Source organism: Scardinius erythrophthalmus, assembly GCF_964197995.2.
Source record: "Scardinius erythrophthalmus genome assembly, chromosome: 3".
Classification (NCBI taxonomy): domain Eukaryota; kingdom Metazoa; phylum Chordata; class Actinopteri; order Cypriniformes; family Leuciscidae; genus Scardinius; species Scardinius erythrophthalmus.
Window position 1 is genome coordinate 2,797,144 of NC_138223.1, and position 25,415 is coordinate 2,822,558.

Below are 25,415 nucleotides of genomic sequence, written 5' to 3' on the forward strand. Positions count from 1 at the left end.
GATTATGTTGCTCCCACTCAATTTATTTGAACTGCATGTTACTGCTTTTCTTTTTCTTTTTTAGAATAAATAAAACAACAAAACACACAAACATCATTTTAACTGGTACAAATGCACAGATATTGATATATACAAACTGGGAGAGGCTACAACATTCAAACTGAAAATAATGCTTTAGAACTAGGAATGTCAAGATTAACTGATTTTTACAATAACCGCGGTCCATAAATCCACTCAAACGCATGAAGTCAATGGCAGGTTCATAAGTTAAATGTGAAAATCTTATTTTCATAGCGGCCAAAGGAAGAGTTAAAAAAAAAAAGGATCATGTGCAGCCGCGTTTGTCACGTAAAAATGGACATGAACCGTGTAAGCACATGGAAAGACATAGATCTTTCAAAAACATCCACATAAATCTGCTTTCTTATAGCTAGCTAGGTCGGTATAGGTATTGCTAATAATGATAATAATAATAATAATAATAATGATATTCTACTGCCTATTTATAAGTTTACTTTTTATTATATTACTTTTTTATATATATTTGAATCCTGACATCCCTATTTAGAACATGTAAACAAATGCAGGGTTAATCATTTAATATCGGAGAGAATATGGGGCAGGAAAATGTCCTTATAAAATATTTCTAAAACACTAATGTTGTTTGCCCAAGCTGGATCTTTATGGATGAACAGAATTACAACATCCAGCGGAGTCCATACCACCAGGTGGCATGTGCCAGCTCCCGTAAGGTACAGGTTGCCCTGAATTTGATGCCAGTAGTTGTGAGTCGGCTTCATTTTCAGTAGGCCAGTAACTTCATCCAGTTTGAGATAAAAGTCCTTTGCCTCTGCTGCCTGAATTATGGTCTTGTTTCTGGCTGCATAAGGACATTTCACCTCAATGATGCAGTCAGCAGATACTGTCCCATCTGGAGAGCCACCAAGCAGGCCACTGTCAGAGAGAAACACTCCGCTCTCCTGGATGGTCACACCAGTGCGCTTCATGTACTCTTCTTTAGCCTTTGGCTCATGAACGATTCCCCAATCACAAGCCTGGGGGTTGAAAGGGAATTTCATACACAATGGCATCACAAGGTGCTTTATAAAGGGAGAGAAGGAAAGAAATATCAGCCCAACCCTTGTAGTACAATCTTTGTTTACACTTGTTTGATTTAAAAATTACCCTAGGGTCTCTATGTGGGTTTTTTCTGCCACCAAAGGGTGATATGTAGAACTAATTGACAATAACCTTCACTGTATTTGAGAGTAAAAACATTTTTGGTGAAGAAACTTAATTGTACATAAATTTTGAATATGTGATAAAAAATAATGTAAACGGTCTAAAATACACTGTGGGCAAATTTACAACCCTTTCAAACCTAGTTTTGGCTGTTTAAAAGCCACAACCATTACAGCTGAAAAAACCTCTGATAAAAAAATTTGATCAACCTTTTTTCCCCAAACACTATTCATCAAGCTCAGACCTGATCAAAACAATTATTTTTTTGTTTTTAAATAATGGATTTTAACCTTGTGAATGCCTTTCATATGTGATTTCACTGCAGTGTCATGGTTGAATGAAAAATTGTGGTTATAATGGGAGTTGCTGGGGAGTATTACTTAAAATTTGATGCTGCAGAAAAAGTAATGTGCCAAAGCAGATGTTTTCACAAGTCTTTGGAAGATCCAGGAGTGTGATAGCATATAACAAATATAACTAAAGGATATGTTTTATTACAGTACCCAAGGGTTAAAAGAACTTTGTGTCCATCACTTACATGAGCTCCTTGCTTGAAGTTGTAATGACCAAGCAGCGTTTTGAATAATGAAGGAGGGTAAGAGTTCCTCTTCACTGCCGCCAACACAAGACCAAAGTTGCTGGCTGTAACTCTCTTCTTGCGATATGCCATCCTGTTATAAAGAAACACACAACAGTTAACCTCACAGTCACTAATGACTTTTAGTACACATGAAATCAATCGATCCTTGTATGTATTATTACCATAAGTCATTCTGAGTTTGCCCAACTGTGGCCCTCTCGATGGCTTCCTTTTGTTGTGGGCTCACAGCAAGGGATGAAAGGAGATGTTGAGCTTTGTCCTCACAATACCCGGAGTTGGCCAATATCCCATCAAAAGTTTTGACGTGATGGCAGGGGTCAAAAGTCTGTCCCAACAAATATCATTGAATCAGAATAACAACAATTAGATCCCTTCATGTCAACATTGTTCACAGACATACATATATTGAGTTGCCTTGTGTACGAAATGCGCGGTTTGAATAAAGTTAAAATTAAAGTCTGAACAGGTTTATGTCTGATTTGCAATTTAAATCTGTGGATATGTCAAACTAAATTTACCATCTTACTAGGGATATCGTCAATCTTTGTAACTGATTTAATGTTGTGTACATGTGAAGTTTCTGATAAAGCAGGACATGAAACAACAAAACACAAGTCAAACCTGAGGCAGTGCAGGAGGTTCTGGAGCTAATATCCAACCCAGACCTGTAAAACGGTCAAGCTGTGCCAGAGATGACGATGCCCATTCTCTGTCCTCCGGGGTGACAGGGCGTTTAATTCCAGCTGAAAAAATAGCATAAAGGATATGATGGTAACTGCTATCTAACCCAGGCTTAGATTTTACTATGAAAAGAAAACATATGGTCATTGTTTTTCCAATGATAACAAAACAGAAAGCATGACAGATATTTCCAAGTTACTCGAAGAACTAACCTTGTGATGTGGAAGGTGCAATCACAGACACTTTCTTGGCCGTGATTTGCTCTGTTTTGGGTGTCGTGGGCCTCTTCCACATACACTCGACATCCGTGCGGGTGAAGTTCTTCTCAGCCCAAATGAGGAGGGCTGCAACATGGTGGCACTTGGACCTCCCGATGGCACAAGAGCAAGAACTTGCCTTCACTTCCTGTCCCTCAACGTGTACCTGAGTGAAATCAACTTTGCTAACCCTCACAAAAAACTCTTAACAATGCTAAGAGGCAAAGCTTTGTAGTGCACTCTGTAAGCCTGCACTGCTAACTTTTTTTTATTATAGTATGTTTATTTTTTTATTGTTTATACTTTTTGCCCCCTGAAGTCTGGTAGTCACTGTATAAGATACCTCCTATATTTACTATTTAATTGTTCGTTTCCTGTCTATTCTGCACACCCTGAGTGTTTTCTTGAGAGCTGAATGAGAGCCTCCCGCAGTGCCCATCGCTTTCAAACACGCCAGTTTCCAAAAAACGACCAATGGAACAAGGGAAGGAAGTCACAGAAAAACGGTCAAAAAAACAAGACAGGAAACCAAGGAAGACGAGGAGAGGACAAAAGAAACGGACTGGAGATGGGGCCAGTGACACGCCAACAGGCCAGAGTCCGGTCGTGAACTTGTCTGATAAGGTACTTACTCCTCAACATCTCTCGGCCCTAAGTAAGGGTTTGAGCTTTGTTCCCACTAGCCATACAAACTCTTTTGAAATTAAGACTGATTTGTTCCTTTTTTTTAGAAGGGTTAAATTGAGACATCTTTTTGGGACTGTGAATGAAAACCAGAGTTTAATTAAACCTAGGTTTAAGCCTAAAAGTACATTTGTACCTCATGTAAACCACCCCTCGATCGATACATTCTGTAGGGTTGTTGAACAAGAGATTTTTGAGAAGCTACAGACTACGCCTTACTCCCATCAGCAAAATTTATGTCAGGATGAAAGAAATGCCATTCAAGAGCTTGCTAAAGATACAGACATTATAATAAAACCAGCAGATAAGGGAGGGGCTATTGTTATCCTTAATACAACTGACTATGTAACTGAGGCATATCGTCAACTGAATGATGAAACATTCTATAGGAAGCTTAAGTGTGACCCTACGGCTGATTTTCAAAAAATAATTAGTGAGCTGATTACTCAAGCCCTAGAACAAAATTGGATAACCAAAGAAGAATTCAGTTATCTCAATAGACAACATCCGGTCATTCCGGCATTCTATATGCTTCCTAAAATACACAAAAGCCTTACTAAACCCAAGGGCAGACCCATAGTTGCGAGTAACGAGTCACTATTAGAGCCATTATCAAACTTTGTGGATTATTTCATCAAACCTTTTGTAAAAAATCTGCCTGCTTATGTACAAGACTCTACAGATGTTATTAATAAAATCTCTGAACTTCGGGATCTCCCTCCTGATACCATTTTAGCTACATTTGATGTAGAAAGTCTCTATACCAATATTTCCCATGAACGAGGTATTACAGCACTAGAATATTATTTGCAGAATCGCCCTGAGGATGTTAATCCTCCTAATACTTTCATCTGTGATCTGGCATCATCAATTCTCAGATTAAATTTCTTTGCCTTCCACCAGGGAGAATATTACCTCCAAGTTAAAGGCACAAGTATGGGGAGTACTTTTGCCCCCAGTTATGCGAACTTGTATGTTGGATTCTTTGAACAACAGTTTATTTTTAACGAGGACAGAAATCCCTTCTACAGTAATATCATCAGATATTTCAGATACTTAGATGATGTCTTGTGTGTTTTTAAAGGGTCCCAAGATGAGCTGAATGAATTCACTACTCACCTCAATAGGATGAGCTCAGATCTAAAATTTACTGTAGAATCTGACTCCAAATGTGTGCATTTCCTAGACATGTGGATCAAACTAGAAGATGGTAGATTGACCACAACCCTCTATCGTAAAGAGACGGATCGCAATTCGTTCCTTTTGGCAAGCAGCTCGCATCCCAGTGCCCTAAAAAACGGCCTGCCTAAGAGTCAATTCTATAGACTTAGACGGATTTGCCATTCAATTGAAGAGTTCAAGGAGAATGCTATAGATATGAAGCAAAGATTTCTAGCCAGGGGGTATCCCATTAAAAGTATTGAAGAGGCATATAATATCGCCCTCTCCACACCACGGCCACACCTTTTGAAAAAGAGTGTTAAAAAGGATAAAAAGTTTTCTGTCTCTTGCATAACTACTTTTACTCCAAGATCCTTTATTATTAAAAACACCATTATGAAATACTGGCACCTAATATCTGATGATTCTTCTCTTCAGGATAAATTTAAGGATCCACCTTTGTTTGTGTCCAGACGGGGCCCTAACCTCCGCAACAGGCTAATAAAAGCATGCATAAGATCAGCTCCTACCCAAACACTCTTAGCACCTCTTAGGGATGGTAACTATCCCTGTGGCAATTGTGCCCAATGTAATAATACACACAAGACCTGTAACTTTAAACATCCCAGATCCGGTAAGAGCTACAATGTGAAGGGCATTATTACATGTAAAACTAAGAATGTTATTTACATTTTAAGATGTCCTTGTGACATGGTGTATGTGGGAAAGACCACACGTAGTTTAAAACAGAGGATAAGTGAGCATAAAAGCTCTATCAGACGTGCTGATCCTAACTACCCTGTGGCCTGTCACTTTACAGAGTGTGCTCACTCAGTCTCTTCTCTCCGTTTTCAGGGAATTGAGCAGATTAAATTATCTAGAGGTGGCAACATTGACAAAGTGCTATGCCAAAGGGAACTGTACTGGATTCATACTTTGGATGCCTTATATCCCAAAGGTTTAAATGTGGATTTCGACATAAGTGTCATGCTATAGTCACAGCTGTACTGTTTTTATAAGTCTTGAATACTGCAGTTTATGAAGGTTTTTACTGATGTCCTTGCAGTCTCCATGTACTTATACAGCATGTATGTATATATGTGCTTGTATTTCTGTATTTTTGTATATTTGTACTTATGTTTGTTTCTTGTATTGGGGATTTTCACTATGGGGAGTAAATGTGTAAATTATGTAGATGACTCAATATGTTGGGTAGGTTAAAGAAAAACTACAACTCCCACCATTGGACTACAACTCTCCTACCTGGCTTCCACAGGTGTGGTAATCACTGTTAATTGTCCTGATGTGTTTGAACACAGTTAAGTTGATTGTTACATTGATTGTTTGTATGCCCTGAGGATGGTCGTCTGACCGAAAGCTTGGCTATTAAATTTGCTGTAAGGATTCAAGTGTGCAGACAGTTTTATTTATCTTTTGAGATCTTCAGTTTTGTTTGTCTGACACCTTGTCTTTCGTGAGTGCGGTGTTACTCCTTCAAAATATTGAGAGCTGAATGTAACAAGTGAATTGTGAGATCAATAAAGGTTTTTCTTATCTTTGTGTTGCACTAGGTGGAGCCAACAACTAGTTAGGTAACGTCTAATCTGTATTGGGCGAGCAATACTTTTCCAGAGTTTTAAGTTGTCAACAAACCATAGGTACTTATTCTAACATAGCTAAGTACAATAGTTAACGTTACACTTGTACAGTAAAGTTAGCTTGGTGGCCGACAGCCTTATGTTAGCGAGGTAACGGTAGCTACTAAAAACTTGTAACGTTTGAACCGTGACAAATGTACAATCTTTTTATGGTAAAGGGCGACAGCTTAATGTTTGATTAACAATTTGTTTTATGCTCATATAAAACAACAAAAGTCATAGAAATTTGTGCCATTTGACGAGTCACTCAAGAGTCGGGACCTCACCTCAACCTCGTAAACTTTACTTTTCATTGAAGCCTGTACTTTCCCTTTCAGACTTCCACCTGCCAGCACACTAACATTTACAACTCTGTTGGAGTTGTACGAGTTCAAACCCTTTTTCACGGACTTTGGGGTGTCCGCAAAATACGATGTCACCGTAAAAAAAGTGACCGGTTCCTTAGCTACTGCCATTGTGTTTACATTAGACGCAGCGGCTTGGACACGGAAGTGATGTCGTGACGTCACACTAGCCATCCCTATACCTGCAGCAACGCCCTGCATCCATGATTTGGTTCATGATGCGGTTCAAAACATTCGCTAATTTCAAATCTCTTAATTAAAGAGTGAGGGAAATGAAAGATGAAAGCATTAGCTATGTTTCCATCAGCCTGTTTTTTTATGCACATTTTGAAGTCTGATGAAGGCATCAGAAACGGCAAATGAGAAAAAATCCCTTAAGTCGCAAAAAAGTTCACACACTCGCTTGAGGTGGTTTTTGACTTGTGCGAAAAAGGATTAATGTGAATAGTGGGAGATGGAAACGCATTTGCCAAATTAATTTGATTTAAATTAAACTTTTCAAAATAAAACCCTTGTAAGCACATCACACATAAAACAGACCACATTTATAAGGTAGTTAAAGGTCGTCCCTGCTCGATATGACAGTTCCACCTGACAAATTCTACGTTCTGTCTTTGAGTTGTCTGTTATTGAAATGCATTCAAACGCTACTTTGTTTGCTTGTGTTACTGCTCTTGTTTTCTGACTTGATATTAAGGATGAAAACACATCAAAATAACATTAAGCGAGTGACTACCTGTCGTGTGGCAGACAAGTGTAGCGAAAGGATAATCATATTATCCTTACTTGTAGTAACATACAAAAATACAAAAAGGGAAAACAGCTCTCAGACGGGAACCGGCTCTCACCGTTCTCTTAAAGGAGAACTCCGGTCAATTTTAACATTGAGCTCATTTTTTTGTACATTTGGAGTGCTGTCAGTACAGAGAACAACAACAAAAATCGGTGATGCCTACACCGTGTTATCCTCTTTTTAAAATTTGCACCCTGTTGACTTAAATGGGGCAAGTTTTAAACCAGCTTTTAGCCTCTTAACATCCTTGATGTGTCATTACAAGTGCACAGCCATGTTAGAATCTGACTGCAGTAGATGTGAAAGATATGAATAAAAGTGATGTTAATTCAGCCAGCGCACATACCTGTATTTACTTCCTGTTTTCGGTCTAAGTCCAAAGTAGTCGATTGACGAGTTCTCCACTGTTGCTTAGTTACCTATGATCATGTGCGTGAACTCGACAATCGACTACCGTGGACTTTGACCGAAAACAGGAAGTAAATACAGGTATGTAACCGTAACCGGAGCAGCAGGGGGCTGTTGCTATATTGAATTGTCTCTAGAACTAAGGGTGTAGAAATCTCTGTTTACTCGTTACAAAAAACTAGACTACAGCACTGCATGATAACTGGACACTCACGGTCTGTCAGCTCCTGTCCGAGTGTTTGTGGATGCTCCTGTGGATGCTCCTGCAAAGGCTCGAAGTCAGACACACAAGGAGAATTGAAGTGAAGAGAAAAGAGCCCAGAGATATCTTCAAACTTGTCCCAGTGGAAGCGATCTATTCCTTTGGGGAAAGTTGCATGCATGATGTTTACTTTCTGAATGTTGCCTAACATCAGAAACATGAATCAGAGAGGTAATACTAGAGACTCACCGCCTGTCGGCTCAAACTCGATTGCATCTGGTGTTTCTTTAAACCAGTCATGATCTAAAATGCACAGTAAGAAGACCCAATCCTCTCTGTGACGAAATTTCCGAAGTAGATCCAGGCATTCTGTAAAAGTTTTCAGAAGAGAGATGATTAGTCCGGTTTGATTTTGAGATATGTGGTTTAAGGTAATGTTGCTGTTACTATACAGGGGTGATAGTAGAAAAAAATCCTGAGCCTGAACTTTTTTCCCTGGGAGGTAAGCAGGCCCCGAAGCCAAGATATATGCCCTGATTAACATAATTGTCAAGCGGGATCCAGGGGTGTGCTTCCCTGGGAGAACCTTTTGATCAATAGTCCCTTAAATGATAGATTCTGGTGACTTTTGTGAACATAAATGGACATCATTCAGACATGAGATGAACAAACCCAATACAAGCCTATATTACAGTAGCATCTTTGTGTAGAGCACCAGAACTCCTGGGACCCTGGGCCTGGTAGGCCTGTTCATTAATCCATCACTGCTTTTAACTAGTCACTTACCTGAATACTTATTGTATTATTCATACTTACTACAGACACTACAGCCATACCAAGAAAGGTCAGTGGGTGGCAATTATAATACTCCAAAGTAAACTAGGAATTGATTAGTAGCCTAACCATTGACTTCAGGGCATGAATAAGGAGATAAATACGCACCATTTATTTTAAATATATTTTTTTAAACTAACTGTGCAACAATACGGTGATGCATTGCTGCCACATACATATTATTTTCCCCCTCAATTATGTCGTAATAACGAGATCTTATGTCATTAAAACAACATCTTTTTCTCATGATAACGAGATGTTATGTCGTTAAAACGACATATTTTCTTTGCCTTATAAGGACCTGTGTAGTCATGTACAAAATATGCCTTTATCCACATAAAACTGATAGCCTATCACGCCTTTATCACACTTCTACGTTCAAAAAGCTTAAGCAAATAGTAGCAGCCCCAATCAGGCAAAATTAATCAATGAGGCCCTTTTTCTAAATATATTTTATATAGGCCTATACGTGTTTTTTTTATATAATATATATAAGATTTATTTTTGTAAATAGGCTATATCTTATATAATTAAAAAGTAGTCAAAACACATCTAACAGAATATAGCCTAAGTTGTTTATTTTTTACAACATTGTGTTCTTATTTTCTTTAATTAACGGAATGTCAATCTTCGTCTTTAAAACAGAAGATACAATACAATACAATACAAAAATCTTCAAGATACAGCCTACAATCTTCACAAGTATAATGGATTGTCACCTTATAAACAGTCAGCCTGTTTGTGTGGTGGAATAAGCAATGCTATAGAATGGTTAGTATCTTAATTTAAACTTTATTTGATTATTTTATTAGTTCATTTACTAATTATGCTAACTCAACTAATTTAATGTAAAGAGCTAATTACTAATGAAATAATGTCAAATATTAAATGTTAGCTATTGATTAGAGTTGCCATATGTTTTTTTCTAGACTAGTAGTCATTCATTTAAAGTGTAAGTTGCAGGTAAAAATTTTCACGAAGAAAATGCAATAAACATAAAGATAAGAACCGCCCACCACTGTTTTGTATGTTTTTCATACCAAAATGCTGAATATAATATGAAAAGTTGGTACTTTTTAGTGGTTTTAAGCACTCCCTCTCCCTTCCACTAGGCTGTGCGTGACGTCATAAGAGGAACTCCAAGCCTAGAGTTACTGTAGTCTAATGGCAAGTAGGCTAGCAGTTATATTGAAATAACTCAATTGTAAACATAATTGTGTGTGCTGGCTTCAAGAGGACCGTGATCCCGCCTGAAATGAGAGTAAGCTATTCGCAAAACAAACAGGTTCAGGCAGCATGCACACAAAGTTAAACCGAACTTTTATTTTGATGGGTTGCCGCGAAGACCTTTGAGTTTCTGTGTGTGTAGCTATGATATGACGATAGTTTTTCTCAAATGAAACGGTATAAATGACTAAGAGTGGTTCTGGAGATGAATTTCATCATGTCATCATATCGTGAGTGGCAGCAGCTAGACTGAAAACAGTGAGCGCATCACTCGTGCTTCAGTGTGTGTGTGTGTGTGTGGGTGTGAGGTAAATGACACCGCGCGTCTGCGCCATTCATTCACACAGAGACAAACAGAACATGCAAGGTTAAAATTTAAATAGTATTTTTGCAGTTTAATATACACAGACACTCGTGGTATATATCGGCTACAGTGCTCATAGTAATAAAAGTTAGTCTGGAGCCCCGTGCTTAGATAAACATGGAAGCGACTGAACGCAGCTGCCTATTACTGGTTACCGAATATACCCGGTGCTACAGAAATGCTGGTAACGTCACATTTTCAGTATAGTACCGGTATTTTGACAACACTAGTTTCCCACCTCCTCAGTCTCCCAGTCGTTCTCCATAATCAAGCCACAAACACTAGGAGTCTAGCAGAGTATGGCTGCAACTTCCTTCTATGACGTCATCACCCAGTTGCTGTAAAAACGCGCTACCTTTGAAAAAACCCTAATAAATGTTATTTTAACGCATTTTAAGATAGAAATGTTTACATTGTTACGGCCCTTTATCTAATTTGGCTCGTTAAAACACATGTAAGACAAGGACCGTACATATTAAGAATCACAGACGATTGGGTGAGGTTTCAAAGTGTATTGTTTCTTTTAATGAAACACATGAGAGAGCGCACCAACAATAAACAATAAATCAAACTAATAGCACAGGTAGGGCAGCAAAAGGAAAACAGAAAGCCTGACTATCTAACTCTGTAAGCAAGATCTTATCTACTCCCGAAGAAAACAACAAACAGAGTGAGTCTTCCGGGCCACTGCTTTCCTACGCTGTGTTAACTAAATAATAAAAGTGATCAAAGAAAATACCCACTACCTGGCTTGAAAATAACAAATAAAACTCAGTCCATGATCTGGAACAGCCGAGGCGAAGATCGTGGACTGCTCGCCATGTGGTAAGAAACCCCAGCTGTCACTGATCAGAAGGGTGGAGGCAGCTAGAGCAGCGAGCGTCGCGGGAGCATGAGAGAACCGAGAGAGAGCCGAGAGCGAGCCGAGAGCGAGCCGAGAGACGAGCCGAGAGAACCCCAGCCTCAATTCCGGACCGGCTTAAATACGGGGTTTCCCATGACGTCATTCATGACTGCACCTGCGATCTCAGATAGAACAATTAACATTCGCAATTTAAAGCACCACCACATAACACCCTCACCCTTAAATAATTAATTGTAGGGTGAAAATATATATCTTACCTCAGAGACTGCAATTAATTTAGATGCGAGATAAAGCATCCGCAACCACGTTATCCTTACCCCGAATGTGACGAATGTCAAGCTCAAAAGGCTGTAGGAATAAACTCCAACGCATCAAACGTTGATTGTTATTTTTCATCCGATCAATAAAAATCAAGGGATTGTGATCCGTGTAAACAGTCAGTGGGTACGAAACAGAACCAACGTAAACGTCAAAATGTTGAATAGCAAGAACAAGGCCGAGCGCCTCCTTCTCAATAGTCGAGTAACGTCGTTGATGTTTATTAAACTTACGTGAAAAATAGCAAACAGGATGCTCGACGCCAGTGTGATCTGATTGAAGGAGAACAGCTCCAGCACCGGTGTTACTTGCGTCAACAGCAAGAGAAAACGGAGTGGTAAAATCAGGAGCAGACAAAACAGGAGAATTAACTAAAAGGGCTTTAACTCTCTCGAAACTCGATTGACAAATCTCAGACCATTTAAATGGAACCTTAGGACTAAGAAGGTCGGTTAAGGGCGAAGCAACTACAGAAAAATTCTTACAAAAATTTCTGTAGTACCCAACCATCCCCAAAAATCGACGAAGCTCACGGCGTGTATTGGGCACGGGAAAATGAGTGATGGACTCTACCTTAGACTCAACGGGTCGAACCTGACCGCTACCAACAATCTTTCCCAGATAAGTGACCGTAGCTCGGCCGAATTCGCACTTCGCTAAATTAACCGTAAGGTTAGCTTGAGACAAACGACTGAAAAGCGCATCGAGTTGCTCCACATGTTCTGACCAAGACGCGCTGTAAAGGACCAAGTCATCCAAATATGCTTCAACGTTATGCATGCCTTCGATGACGCGATTGACCAGTCTCTGAAAGGTTGCCGGGGCGTTTCGTAAACCGAAAGCCATTACGGTATAATGGAGAAAATGATCTGGTGTTACGAACGCACTGATTTCCTTCGCACGATCTGACAACGGCACCTGCCAGTATCCTTTAAGCAGATCGATCTTCGTAACGAACACAGCATTTCCTACGTGATCCACGCAATCTTCCATGCGAGGCAATGGATAACTATCTGGTTTGGTCACAGCATTAACGCGTCTAAAATCAGTACAAAAACGAAATGTACTGTCCGGTTTTTTTACGAGCAAACAGGGTGAGCTCCAAGGACTAAAACTTTGCTCTGCGATGTCATTCTCAAGCATGAAGGTCACCTCATTTTGCAACAACATTCTCTTTTCAGGACTTACCCGATATGCGTGCTGTTTAATAGGCAACGAGTCACCAATATCGATGTCATGCTCTATTAACGAAGTACGAGATGGAATATCAGAGAACAAATTACTGTACGTCCGAATAATATTAGTCACATCAGCTCGTTCGGCAACGGTCAAATGAGAAAGGTGCGAGTCTAAGGTTCGAATGATCTCAGAATTTTTCAATCTTCCCGCAACCAGTTCGGTAGAAGGAAACTCTACATCCTCATCGAAAGGAGAATCATCACCGCTGTCCGATACAGCAGAACACAATGGGTGGATCGAAGATTCAGGACTGGACAGCGCCTCGATGTCAGGTATATCAGCACTGGACAGCCTCTGTCCTCCGGCCACCGGAAAGTCTGTTGGTGAAACGGTTAACACAGCCGACTTTTTTCCAGACAAATCTGGCGATCTCTCAAAGTATGGCTTAAGCATGTTAATGTGACAGAGACGAGTTTTCTTTCTTCTGTCTGTCGTCGAGATAACATAATCAAGCTCACTCACCTTTTCTTTCACTCGATAGGGACCATAATAACGAGCCTGCAAGGCAGACCCAGGCACTGGCATCAGCACAAGCACCTTGTCACCAGGAGTAAAGCTACGAAGTTTAGCACAACGATCAAAACGCTGCTTCATTCGTTGCTGTGCAATCTCCAAATTCTCTCTGGCCAATTCGCATGCACGATGCAACTTAAACCGAAAGCCTGAGACATAGTCAAGTAGGTTATTTTGAGGTATATCACTAGTCCAATGATCTCTGATCAGCTTCAGTGGGCCACGAACAGTATGCCCGAACACTAACTCGGCCGGGCTAAAACCTAACGACTCCTGCACTACTTCTCTCACTGCGAACATGACCATAGGCACTCCTTCGTCCCAATCTTTTTGAAACTCAAGACAAAACGCACGCAGCATTGATTTTAAAGTCTGGTGGAACCTCTCAAGTACTCCCTGACTTTCCGGATGGTAACAACTTGAGGTACAATGTTGGATATGCAGCTGATCTAAAGCTTGCTTGAACACACGGGACATAAAATTCGTGCCTTGGTCCGACTGAATAGTACGTGGAAGTCCAAACAGTGAAAAGAACTTTATAAGTGATTTTACAATCACTGGTGCAGTGATTTTACGCAGAGGAATGGCCTCTGGAAAACGCGTTGACGTGCACATTATAGTTAGCAGATATTGGTTTCCCGACTTCGTGCGAGGCAAAGGACCGACACAATCGATCATCACACGCTCAAATGGTTCACCGATAGCTGGAATAGGATGCAACGGAGCAGGTGAAACATTCTGGTTCGGTTTTCCCGTCATTTGGCACACATGACAGCTTCTGCAATAACTTGCTACATCAGTTTTCAGGCCAGGCCAGAAAAAATTTCGGAGTATTCGATCGTACGTTTTATTTACTCCCAAGTGACCGGCAAACGGGCTATCATGCGCAAGACTCAAAATTTCAGAGCGGTACGAGGAGGGAACTATTATCTGTTTGACGATTTGCCACTCATCATCAGCAGATGCAGTAGATGGTCTCCACTTCCTCATCAACACTCCATCTTCTACCAAGTATCCTTGCGATACGTGTTCGAGTTGCTCAGCAGGAACAACCGCTTCAAAGAGGGGTGACAATTTATCATCTTTCCTCTGTTCAACAATAAGTTGCTCGCGAGACAGAGACAATTTAGTAGGCCCCATAATATGTTCACCTAATTTTTTAACGGCACTATCTGAACCGTCAACAAAATTTGAACATTTCACTTCACAAAAATCAGAATTAGAAAAGAATGTATCACTCAAATCAAAATTACACTCACTTTCTGATTCACTAAGGCTTTTATCTTTTAGTCTCTGAGTCATAGCGCGAGTAACAGCACATGAGGGAAAAACCTCAGGATATTCCTGAGCTAAGGCATCAGCAACAGTAAGACACAGAAAAGGATCATCAGTTACCTCAGGGCTAGCAAAAACTTTTCCTCCCGCTAAGTCATTCCCTAAGATAAACGTGACATCTCGAACGGGAAGACATGGTCGCACTCCAACAACAACGCGGCCAGACACAAGGGAAGATTCAATTTCGATCTCGTGCAAAGGTACCTTAACGAAGCCCATCTCAAATCCTTGTACTAAGACACTTGAACCAACAGAGCTCTCATCAGACAACGGCAATATTCCTTCCAGAATAAAACTCTGAGCAGCGCCTGTATCACGAAGTATCTTGACTGGTTTGCGCGAAGCACTACCTGACAAAGATACAAATCCGTCCATCAAAAACGGCACATATCCCTCATTTTCACACATGTCAGCTTCCGAAGCTAACAACTCAAGTCCTTCCACTTGTGGCATGGACGTCATCAATAAACCTACCGGTTTAGGAACACGGTTTTTCTTTTTGAGCACACTGCACTCAGAAATAATGTGTCCGCGTTTCTTACAATAGAAACAAACGGGTGAGAACACAGACTTATCAGAACTTAGCGCCGCTTTATCAACAGGCAGGGGGCGTTCAAAATTACGCTGAGAAGACCGAGTGCTGTTAGCTGAAGGAAACTTCGGCGCAACACTAAACACGTTCTTATGTGTGAGCACATATTCGTCAGCCAATGTCGCAGCAACAGAACATTTAGAAGCTTTTTGCTCATTAAGATAGATTACAACGCGTTCTGGTAAGCAGTTTTTACATTCCTCTAAAATAATCAGTTCACGAAGCTCTTCAAAAGTGGTTACTTTCATGGAAGCACACCAACGATCAAACAGTGATTCTTTCTCCCGAACGAACTCAACGTAAGCCTCATCAGTTTTCCGTAAATTACGAAATTTCTGACGATAAGCCTCGGGGACTAGCTCATACACTCTGAGAACAGATGTCTTCACTTGCTCATAATTAAGAGAGTCTTCGACTGATAAAGAGGAAAAAACTTCCTGGGCTTTACCCACAAAAACACACTGTAACAACATGGGCCAAAAAGTCTTCGGCCATTTCATATTGACTGCGACGCGTTCAAAAAGAGCAAAAAATTTATCAACTTCTTGTTCTCGAAAAGGAGGAACAATACGAATATTACGACTCACGTCGAAATCAGAAGTGTCAGATAAACCCCTTTCACGAGCGCTTAACTCAATCTCTTTTAGACGGCACGCTTGCTCCATTTCGAGCTTTTTCAGTTCAAGTTCATGTCTCTCACGATCTCTAGTTCTCTCTCTCTCACGCTCCCACCCTTCTCTCTCTCTCAACAAAACTATATCGTGCTCTTTAGCTTGCAACTGCAATTTTTTAATCTGCATCGCAAGATCTTCGGAACTACCTTCAAATTCAACATCAGGATAATCCGTCATCTTTTCCTCATCACCAAAAACGCCTTGTTCATGCAATGAATCAACAAGCAGACTCTGAAGCTCATGTTTAGTTGAAGTCTTACGAAAATTGACCTTAAAATGAGCAGCAATCTTCGTAAGATCCACTCTATTAATTTGAAACAGCTCAGCTTGCGTCGGTTTCGCAATAAAGTTCGCTAATTCAAACATGATTAAAATAACGTCTGGTTATTATAAGGAAAAAAATTTAACGAGCACTACACGAGAAAATATACACACACACCAATCGACTGTGATTCAACAAAGTTACTGAAGTTAATCAAGTAACAAATACAAAGTGTGAGCAGATCAAAAGATCAAACAAAGCCACACAAAATTCGCTCTCGGACGAGCGCCCAAATATGTTACGGCCCTTTATCTAATTTGGCTCGTTAAAACACATGTAAGACAAGGACCGTACATATTAAGAATCACAGACGATTGGGTGAGGTTTCAAAGTGTATTGTTTCTTTTAATGAAACACATGAGAGAGCGCACCAACAATAAACAATAAATCAAACTAATAGCACAGGTAGGGCAGCAAAAGGAAAACAGAAAGCCTGACTATCTAACTCTGTAAGCAAGATCTTATCTACTCCCGAAGAAAACAACAAACAGAGTGAGTCTTCCGGGCCACTGCTTTCCTACGCTGTGTTAACTAAATAATAAAAGTGATCAAAGAAAATACCCACTACCTGGCTTGAAAATAACAAATAAAACTCAGTCCATGATCTGGAACAGCCGAGGCGAAGATCGTGGACTGCTCGCCATGTGGTAAGAAACCCCAGCTGTCACTGATCAGAAGGGTGGAGGCAGCTAGAGCAGCGAGCGTCGCGGGAGCATGAGAGAACCGAGAGAGAGCCGAGAGCGAGCCGAGAGCGAGCCGAGAGACGAGCCGAGAGAACCCCAGCCTCAATTCCGGACCGGCTTAAATACGGGGTTTCCCATGACGTCATTCATGACTGCACCTGCGATCTCAGATAGAACAATTAACATTCGCAATTTAAAGCACCACCACATAACAACATATATACATATTGAGCACTTAATTTACACATTAATTGGTTGTGGTGGTTAACCTGCAACTTACACTTTAAGCAATTAGGACTAATCGCACGTTTATATTCAATCCTGGGTGCATGTAGGCTATAGCTTATATTCCGCGCTCAAGCGCATGCATAAAACTTGCCGCAAAGCACCAGCAAAAGTAGGCTAATGATAATAAATGTGTCTGAAAAAAAATAACGAAGCATTTTAATTGTTTATTAATGAACTAGTCTTTTCTAAATCAGTGTAGGCCGCCTGCAAACATATCTCCATTCATCTCCGCTGTAAAGTAGATGCGCCTTTCTTACGGACAGGATTACATAATCAGATGGTACCGTACGTATTTGCTTTCGATTGGATTTTTTTCATTGGTGGACATTTTCTTATAAGCTTTATATAGATAGCTATATTCCTCAAGTCTGTGAGGCTTGTCTATACAATGTTTTTCCAATTCACGGAGATCATGAAAGCGCGCCCCCGGAGTTTTTGACACCAGCTTCCAAAGGGCTTTTAGTCTCTACCCACCTCCTCTATCCAAGACCAACGCCATTTATTCTTTATGCCTTGGCTAAACATTCACTGTCAATCCGCGGTGTTTTACACTTTGCTTATTTGTCATCAAGGTAATTTTACTGTCACTTGTGTAAGAGCTTTACATGTTTTCAAGCAATGCTATTTACATTTCGTTCTTGTTTTTGGTCTCACCTTTGGACAAGTGTGTATTTCTCCGAAAAAGACCTTTTCGTTCGACCATCTTCTTCAGCACTCTGTATAAGTCATCATTCATGTCTAATATAGAGAAAATTTTCCTCTTTGACAATTCACAATTTTCTCTTTCTGTAAGCAGAAGTTTTCAGTTTTCAGTAAAACGCCCTTATTTCCTGTGCATAATAAATCAGTGACTTGTGGTCAAAAAGCAAGCTCACCTATTTCAATGATGTCCAGTGCACTGTAAAAGCCGGTTAACTTGATCTGCCTGGTGTTTGGGTTGATGAGTATTTTACTCAGGCTGATGTGTTTGTAAAAAACACCCTGTATACTGCAGTGATGTAACGTGGCGATGAGGTTCCGCATGATGTCTTTTGCTGCTTCTTCACCCAGACCATCTTTGTATGCTTTGATGTGATCACCCAAGGTTATGCTGGTACCTGGATGTTCCATAACTAAGATGTCGTGATCTTCCATGCCAAACCATTCATGTAACTTTACGACATGGTCGCTACGTTCCACCATCCGCATTATAGCTGCCTCTCGACACAAAAGTATGGAATCCTCCATCTGAAAGAAGAGATTGACATATAAATAACAATATGTTATTTATGACAATAAATAATTCTTAATAGTAAATTTCATGAAGAACAAAATCGTGTCAACTTACGTCGAAATCAAACTGGCATTTCTTAACAAATTTGATGATCACCTAAAAAAAAAAAGAAAATATTTGCAAACGTAAGTGAACTGACTCTATTTTGTTGTTTACATGATAATCTGCAATCTTTTTTAAAACATGTTGTGATCAAAACTGTAACCACTGAAGTTTATGTCAGGACTCGAAAGACAGAAGGAAACAAAAGGGAAAACGTTTGCTGTATCCAGAAAGAGCAACATACTTGTGTGCCATCTGATTTTCGAATTCCTTCATGGACAATGCCATGGGGTTTCGATGCCAGTTTCTTTCCCACTTCATAAAGAGAGTCAAAGGATCCTGGAAAACACACAACAGCATGAGAGACTGAACTGCTTATGACGACTAAACACACCTGTGTAGATCAGGCGAGGAACCAACCAGTGTGAAGATTACAAATAAAATCAGGAAACAGGCTGACATTGACAGACACATATATCTATAAATTACAGAAACGTCTGTCTGTGTGTGTGTGTGTGTGTGTGTGTGTGTGTGTGTGTGTGTGTGTGTGTGTGTGTGTGTGTGTGTGTCTGTTATTCGCATATCTCTCGAACTGTTAGTCTGATGAATTTCAATATAAATTGACAAGTTAAGGCTTGAGATTCTGGGCATGGAGAGGTCCTACAGGGACCCTACATTCCCCATAGTCCTGAGCCCCTGGGACCGCCCGGCACTTCTTGTCCAGCTTTGTCCGGGTAAAACTCGGGACCCAAGCCGAGTTGGGGCTCTGGACTCTGGGCATGAAGGAGTTACCCAGTGTAATCAAACATTAGAAAAAGGATTTTTTTTTTTTATTATTATTCCCTGTCACTGAATAAATATATTGATGTTTTACTTCTTCAAAATTAAAAATTTTTGTAAATTTTGTCAATATCTATGAAAAAACCTAGACTTAGATTTTGGTGGGCTTAATGGGTACACTTACCTGAAAATCCTTTACCTAATTTGGTAAAAAATAAAATAAAATCCTTTAAAATAGCTTGCAAATCTCTCGTTATGCTTTACTATCACCAAATACTGATTCAATCTTTTTGTCAACTTGTTTTCTTTCATTTAGCACAGGTCCTACATATTTAAGCAGTAGCTTCATTATTATCAAAATAATTTTACCATTAACTAAAGTGTTTTGTTGGGAAAGAGACACATTATCTTTCCTCAGATCTACATTTTATAATCACTATGCAATGAAAATTTATTTATTCTACTATGAATTTGTCCATGACAGGGTGGACATATTTTATGGTTTGCTCGTATATTGTCAGCTTGCAGTTAATTTATAAAAAGTGCTGGAGCTTGACCAATATGCATTTCTAACGGCCTATAGTGTCTCCTTAATACAGCACATATGAAGTTACATTTTTGAAGTCGCAAAGGCACTTTATGGTGATGTATGATGAAAAGTACAAAATAAAGCAGGACAGAACACATGATTGTCCCACCCACATCTTTTTGGCAACCTGGCTGGGACTGTTATTTTCTTTAAATATGTGAGTTTTGATTTGTAATAATGTTACCTGTCCAGTTCTTCGAATCTGTTAACCAATTGCTGGCGTTTATCTCAGGTAAAATACAGTCGCTCAGTCTTCGAGTGTAATTTAACAAGTGTTCCGTGTTTTCTATTGTTTTGTTGTGGCTGCATCGTTGCTTAGCAACTTAGAACACTCTCCGAGTGTTTCCGGGTCCAAAGGCCTCGTGGCCTTTCGCGTGGCCTCTCTCTCTCTACATACCGCTTTCGCTAGTGTTTTTAACATAGACAGTATAAGAAGTGGACAGAGCCATCTCATTTGAACCAGACAAGTGAAGCCCATTTTAGCGATTTTTTTAGCACTTCCGTTACTGACGTGCAGACTCAAACAGACTCAAACCAGATTTTTTTTTTTTTTTTAAGATATAAAGAAACAAAAGTCAACATATAATGAATTCTCAACATGAAAACACGAAACGGAACATACACCAGAGGAGAGAAGAAGAATAAAGAATAAAAAATAAATAAGAAAAACAGACAAAAATAACAACAATAATAATAATGACAATAATATAAGAAAAGACCATATAAGCAAATAAATGAAGGAGATACAATCCAGGGTTCTCAAGTCTCACGCATTGGCCGTGAGACACACGCAATTCAACCAGTTCACACGCTCACACGCCACACCGTGTATTTCTCACGCTGAAAAGGCAATGCCAACCAAGTTGTCCTACAAGCTTTATATATAACGTTGTATATGAGGCGCGGGCACACAAAGTGAAGTTTCCTGCCGCCAGCACGTATCTCGCGGCCAGATTGCGTTCGTTAATAGGCAACATAGATGCGCGAACACACGGAAGTTGACGGAACATTCTCGGCCACCGTACGTTCGTTACTAGGTAACCAAAAACATCGCGCGAACACACGTCGTGATGGAGAAGGTAAGTTGGACGAAAGCTCGTCTAACATTTTTAGGCTAGAAGATTTAATATATAGCCCATCGTATACATTACAGTGTTTCCTCTATGTTGATTAGTTAATGGCGGCCCGCCACGGCAAAATTTTTGCCGCCACGGTAACGTTAGGGCTCTACAGTGCGACCATTTCACTCGCATTTGCGCCTAAATATGTCTGTGTGCGACCATGAAAAGATATTTAGGCGCACTTGTGCAACTGACCCGATCGAAGATTTTTTTTTGGCGGCCGCCAAAGCGAATTTTTGTCCCGCCAAAGTCTTATTTGACCGGTGTGTAATGTAGAAACTGCTGCGCTTGTGACAGCTGGGCGCATGTTTAAAAGAACGAGAGAGAGAGAGAGCTGGTCGCGTGCGCGCGAGCACTCTCTTTGCGAAGCAAGGTTCCATGTTTTAATGAATGGTTAAACGACTGATCTTTCCAACACTGAACTCACGAGTAGGGCTGGGCGATATATCGATATAAAAAATATATTGATACATTTTTAAATGCGATATGAAATTAGACCATATCGCATCGATATAGTTCAAATTTGCGCTCTGCTCCCCGCATCTCCGCTCCTCCTTTTCCACTTTGCGTGCGTGTTTAGAGCATGTTATGTTACGAGAGGCGAATCATGACTAGGCTACTTCAGAAAACCCAGCACAATAGGAACTACCAGGCAGTGACATAAGTGTACGCTGAAATAAAGTCTTTCACCTCAGAAAAACTGACTTTCTTGTCCTGTCAGCCGTTATCCTGTGCTCGGAGCGCGCGCTGTGTATTGCCTCACTGATCAAGTGCAAAAGAAACTACGAGCATGCAACGCCGTTACGTTGTAAATTACACGAAATAAAAGTAATGCAGGTATGATTTTCATTCTATTCACCAGGAGCAGTTTCCATGTTTCATTAACAGTTATTGTTAATATTGTGTATTCACCATGGCAACTGTCGTTTCCATATTAACCCCAAAATGCCACTATTTTTCTTTGTGTTATTTTTTTATATTTTTAAATGACTGTAGTGGCTCATACCAACATTGTATTAACAAAAACTAGTTTGGGACTGCTATTTAATATATTTAGCATAGGCCTAATGTTTATTTATTAGTAGGCTACTAGTCTTTACTATTAGTCATATTCTTACAATTCATGTTAAGTAAAGGGAAAAAAATATCGCGATATATATCGTATATCGATATTCAGCCTAAATATATCGGGATATGACTTTTGGTCCATATCGCCCAGCCCTACTCACGAGACGTGTGAATCGGTGTATAATAGATCGGTAACACTTTACAATAAGGTTCCATTTATTAAACTCTAGTTATAACTACATTAGTTAACATTAACTTTTAATAAACTGCACTTCTACAGAATGTATTAATCTTTGCTAATGTTCACCTCAACATTTAATAGCCTACATTATTGAAATCAAAAGTTGTATTTGTTAACATTTAGTTAATGCACTGTGAACTAACATGAACAAACAATAAACAGCTGTATTTTTATCAAGATTAATAAAGATGAATACATTCAGTAACATGTATTGCTCATGGTTCATGTTAGTAATAAACTAATGTTAAATCAAACCATATTGTAAAGTGTTTAAAAAAATTACAGAACACCTTAAAATAAGAACGTAAGGTGTGCTTACCCCCTTTAGTACAGCCTATATGGTTAGCAAGATTTAGCCTTAATAAACTACAGCATTTACAACTGAATGGTAGCCTATTCAATTGTAGATAGTAGAAAATAAGACTATTAGTTAAAATAAACTTTTTAATGCTACTTTTTGTCCCTGCTTTTTTATAGCTATGAACAGGCTACAGGGGGACCATTTAGCAGCATGTATGCCACTCAGCATCAATGGGCCACCTTTTTCCGAATTCCCCTATAACCGAGCCTTGGAGTTATTTTTCCAAAAAACACGAAAAATTAAATGCAAGCTGCCAACTTGTACTTAAGGTTTTGGTTTTTTAAGGTTACAGTTCAATCGCAACTGAAAATCTGCCTCATTATGTGTGAATAAATATATTTGTTTGTGTTGCAGCGAAGTGTCAATTCAGTGTGGGTGGGGGGGGGGGGGATGTTCGGACAGACCTGCCCCCACTGCTAAAAAAAATCCTAAAGGAAACACTGCATTATTATTGATGCAGTCAAAAACTCTACAACTACTTTGCAACCAGGCCAGAAGCTTTGGCTAGCTTACGTTATCTGAAACTAAGGGAAATGTTAGTGGGTATGGGAAGGAATGAAGATGTATTTCTTCATTTTATTTTAAATAAATATAAATGTATTTATTTTATTTTAAATTATATTATATATTATACTGTATTAATAGTATTTCGAGTTACATTAAGGCTACATACATATTAAAGCAGAGTACTGTGCTCTGGGTAATATTTTATATCCTGTCAAAACATAACGTTACTTTAATCATTGATTGCCATGCATTTGTATTTTTCAAACACTTGCAACACAAAACACATTTCATAAGCTGGAGTGTGTACTCTTGTGTACACACACACACACACACACACACACACACACACACACACACACACACACACACACACACACACTAACATACCTTAATAATATGTCATTTGTTCTCAATGTCCCACCACACAATAAATCATTATACCATTTCGACTAGACACATTCAAAATGCAAAAATATTAGTTTTTCCAAACTGTTTGGAGCAATTTGTTATATTTTTGTAATTTTTGTAACTTAATTGTAATTTTGAAATATAACATTAAAGAGTATATTTGATGTGATTAATTGCTCTGTCATTTATCAGATTTACCAATTGTTATTTTCAATTTGTGCTGGTTAATTATGAACAATGGGTAAAATTGGGGGGCGGGGACAGGTGGGGGCGGGGCTCCATTAGGGCTCCTCCCCCAACCGCATGTGATCTCACTCCAAGATTTTGATAAAACTTGAGAACCCTGCAATCAATTAGGGCATGTTAGGAAAGTACAATGTGACAAAATTTAAAGGGGGATTTTGAAGAGAGCACAACAAGACAATGTTTTCCTTGCTTTGTTCTTCTCTGAAACAGAAAGCGTTTGAAGGTATTGATGGAATTCGTTGAGAAAAACTTTGAATAATGGCTTATGATTGGAAAATTTACATTTATGAATATGAAATTTTGCTAGGAGAAGTAAAAGATTTATAAAGTAAAATTCTTTCTCAAAGTTTTTCTCCGTATTAATGAATCCAAATATAACATGTTTCCAAAATAAGGAAAAATGAGGGTAGGCCTACACAAAATCAATAATATACCTGCAAAAGTTCTTCCAAAACATTTTGGTATAGTTACAGTCCCAAAACAAGTGTACAGTTTCATCTTGTGCATTACAGAAATCACATTTTATATCAATGTCAGATTTAAACGTTTTTAGGTAACTTTTCACTGGATAGAATCTATGAATTAATTTAAAAGAGACTTCTCTGACTTTATTTACTATAAGGCAGGGAACGGCAACTGGCGGCCCGCGGGCCAAAACTGGCCCGTCAGCAATATTTTCTGGCCCGCCGGATTATTTTGGCAGTCCTAAATGCTGTACAAAACTCTTCCACTACTTGAGAAAAGCCGTAGTCGCGCGGCGATTTCACCGCCGCATACTGTGTGAAACGCCCTTAGGGAATAATGCGGCGCGGGATTACGTTTTAAAGTATAACTGTGCGTTCACAACGGACGTGAATAGCGCGTCAAATTCGCGCCTGCCGCGTCTAGTTATACGCTTGACCACTTTGTGTCCATTCGCGCGTCAAAAGACGGTAGCGGTCAGAACTCTGGTGTACTTTGGACGGAGCGTGCGGTCTGACTGACAATAGCCAACTCCCGACATCTTTTGACAGCGTATCCGCACTTAATTCTGACCGCCTGTACACCTAGCTCTGAGGAGCTGTTTGGTACTGAAACCATTGTCAGTCAACAACATTCTTTTTTTGCAAGGATGTTTGAAATAGTTCGACAGAAAATAGCCTACTTCATTTCGTCAGTAGGGCAATATGATTTTCGTTTATGTTGCTTAGAAACTTGAGTGATAGGCTTTGTCCTATTTAATTCATGTTATTTATATTTCATATTTTTTTTCTGTGACATTTTTTTTCTCTGCTGACAGTACAATGTTAAAATAGCCTAATATTTATACTGACACGAACACAATTTTTGTATAGCATTTATAATTATTATAGGCTACTCCAATCTCCTTCTTTCCATTAGAGACATTTGAATGTGAGATTATGGAAACGAGATCTAAATTTTGTGGACCCGTCAGGTCGGGAAATAAAGCGGGTGAACACCGAGTGTATTTTAAGCGGTTGCTGAATAGAACCT

The 25,415-nt window shown here is 39.5% G+C and overlaps 2 protein-coding genes across 4 annotated transcripts; both read right to left on the minus strand.

Moving 5' to 3' along the window:
• Positions 1-107: 107 nt before the first annotated feature.
• On the minus strand, positions 108-3,089 carry LOC308688455 (uncharacterized protein). 2 transcript variants are annotated; one of them, XM_081361489.1, is made up of 5 exons: positions 2,737-3,089; positions 2,465-2,586; positions 2,005-2,168; positions 1,781-1,913; positions 108-1,055 (listed from the first exon to the last, which is right to left on the minus strand). In XM_081361489.1, the coding sequence occupies exons 1-5, from the start codon at positions 2,816-2,818 to the stop codon at positions 594-596; spliced, it is 963 nt and encodes a 320-aa protein (XP_081217615.1). In that variant the 5' UTR covers positions 2,819-3,089; the 3' UTR covers positions 108-593. The 2 variants fall into 2 exon arrangements, with proteins under 2 accessions (XP_081217615.1, XP_081217614.1); XM_081361488.1 differs by having other exon boundaries at positions 108-1,100.
• On the minus strand, positions 2,597-25,282 carry LOC308688456 (uncharacterized protein). Of its 2 annotated transcripts, XM_081361491.1 has the most exons (7): positions 18,845-25,282; positions 18,613-18,654; positions 18,161-18,512; positions 17,940-18,071; positions 8,281-8,400; positions 8,044-8,190; positions 2,597-2,947 (listed from the first exon to the last, which is right to left on the minus strand). In XM_081361491.1, exons 3-7 carry the CDS (start codon positions 18,510-18,512, stop codon positions 2,937-2,939), a joined length of 762 nt encoding a protein of 253 aa, XP_081217617.1. In that variant the 5' UTR covers positions 18,613-18,654; positions 18,845-25,282; the 3' UTR covers positions 2,597-2,936. The 2 variants fall into 2 exon arrangements, with proteins under 2 accessions (XP_081217617.1, XP_081217616.1); XM_081361490.1 differs by lacking the exon at positions 2,597-2,947 and having other exon boundaries at positions 7,921-8,190.
• Between the last annotated feature and the right edge of the window lie 133 nt (positions 25,283-25,415).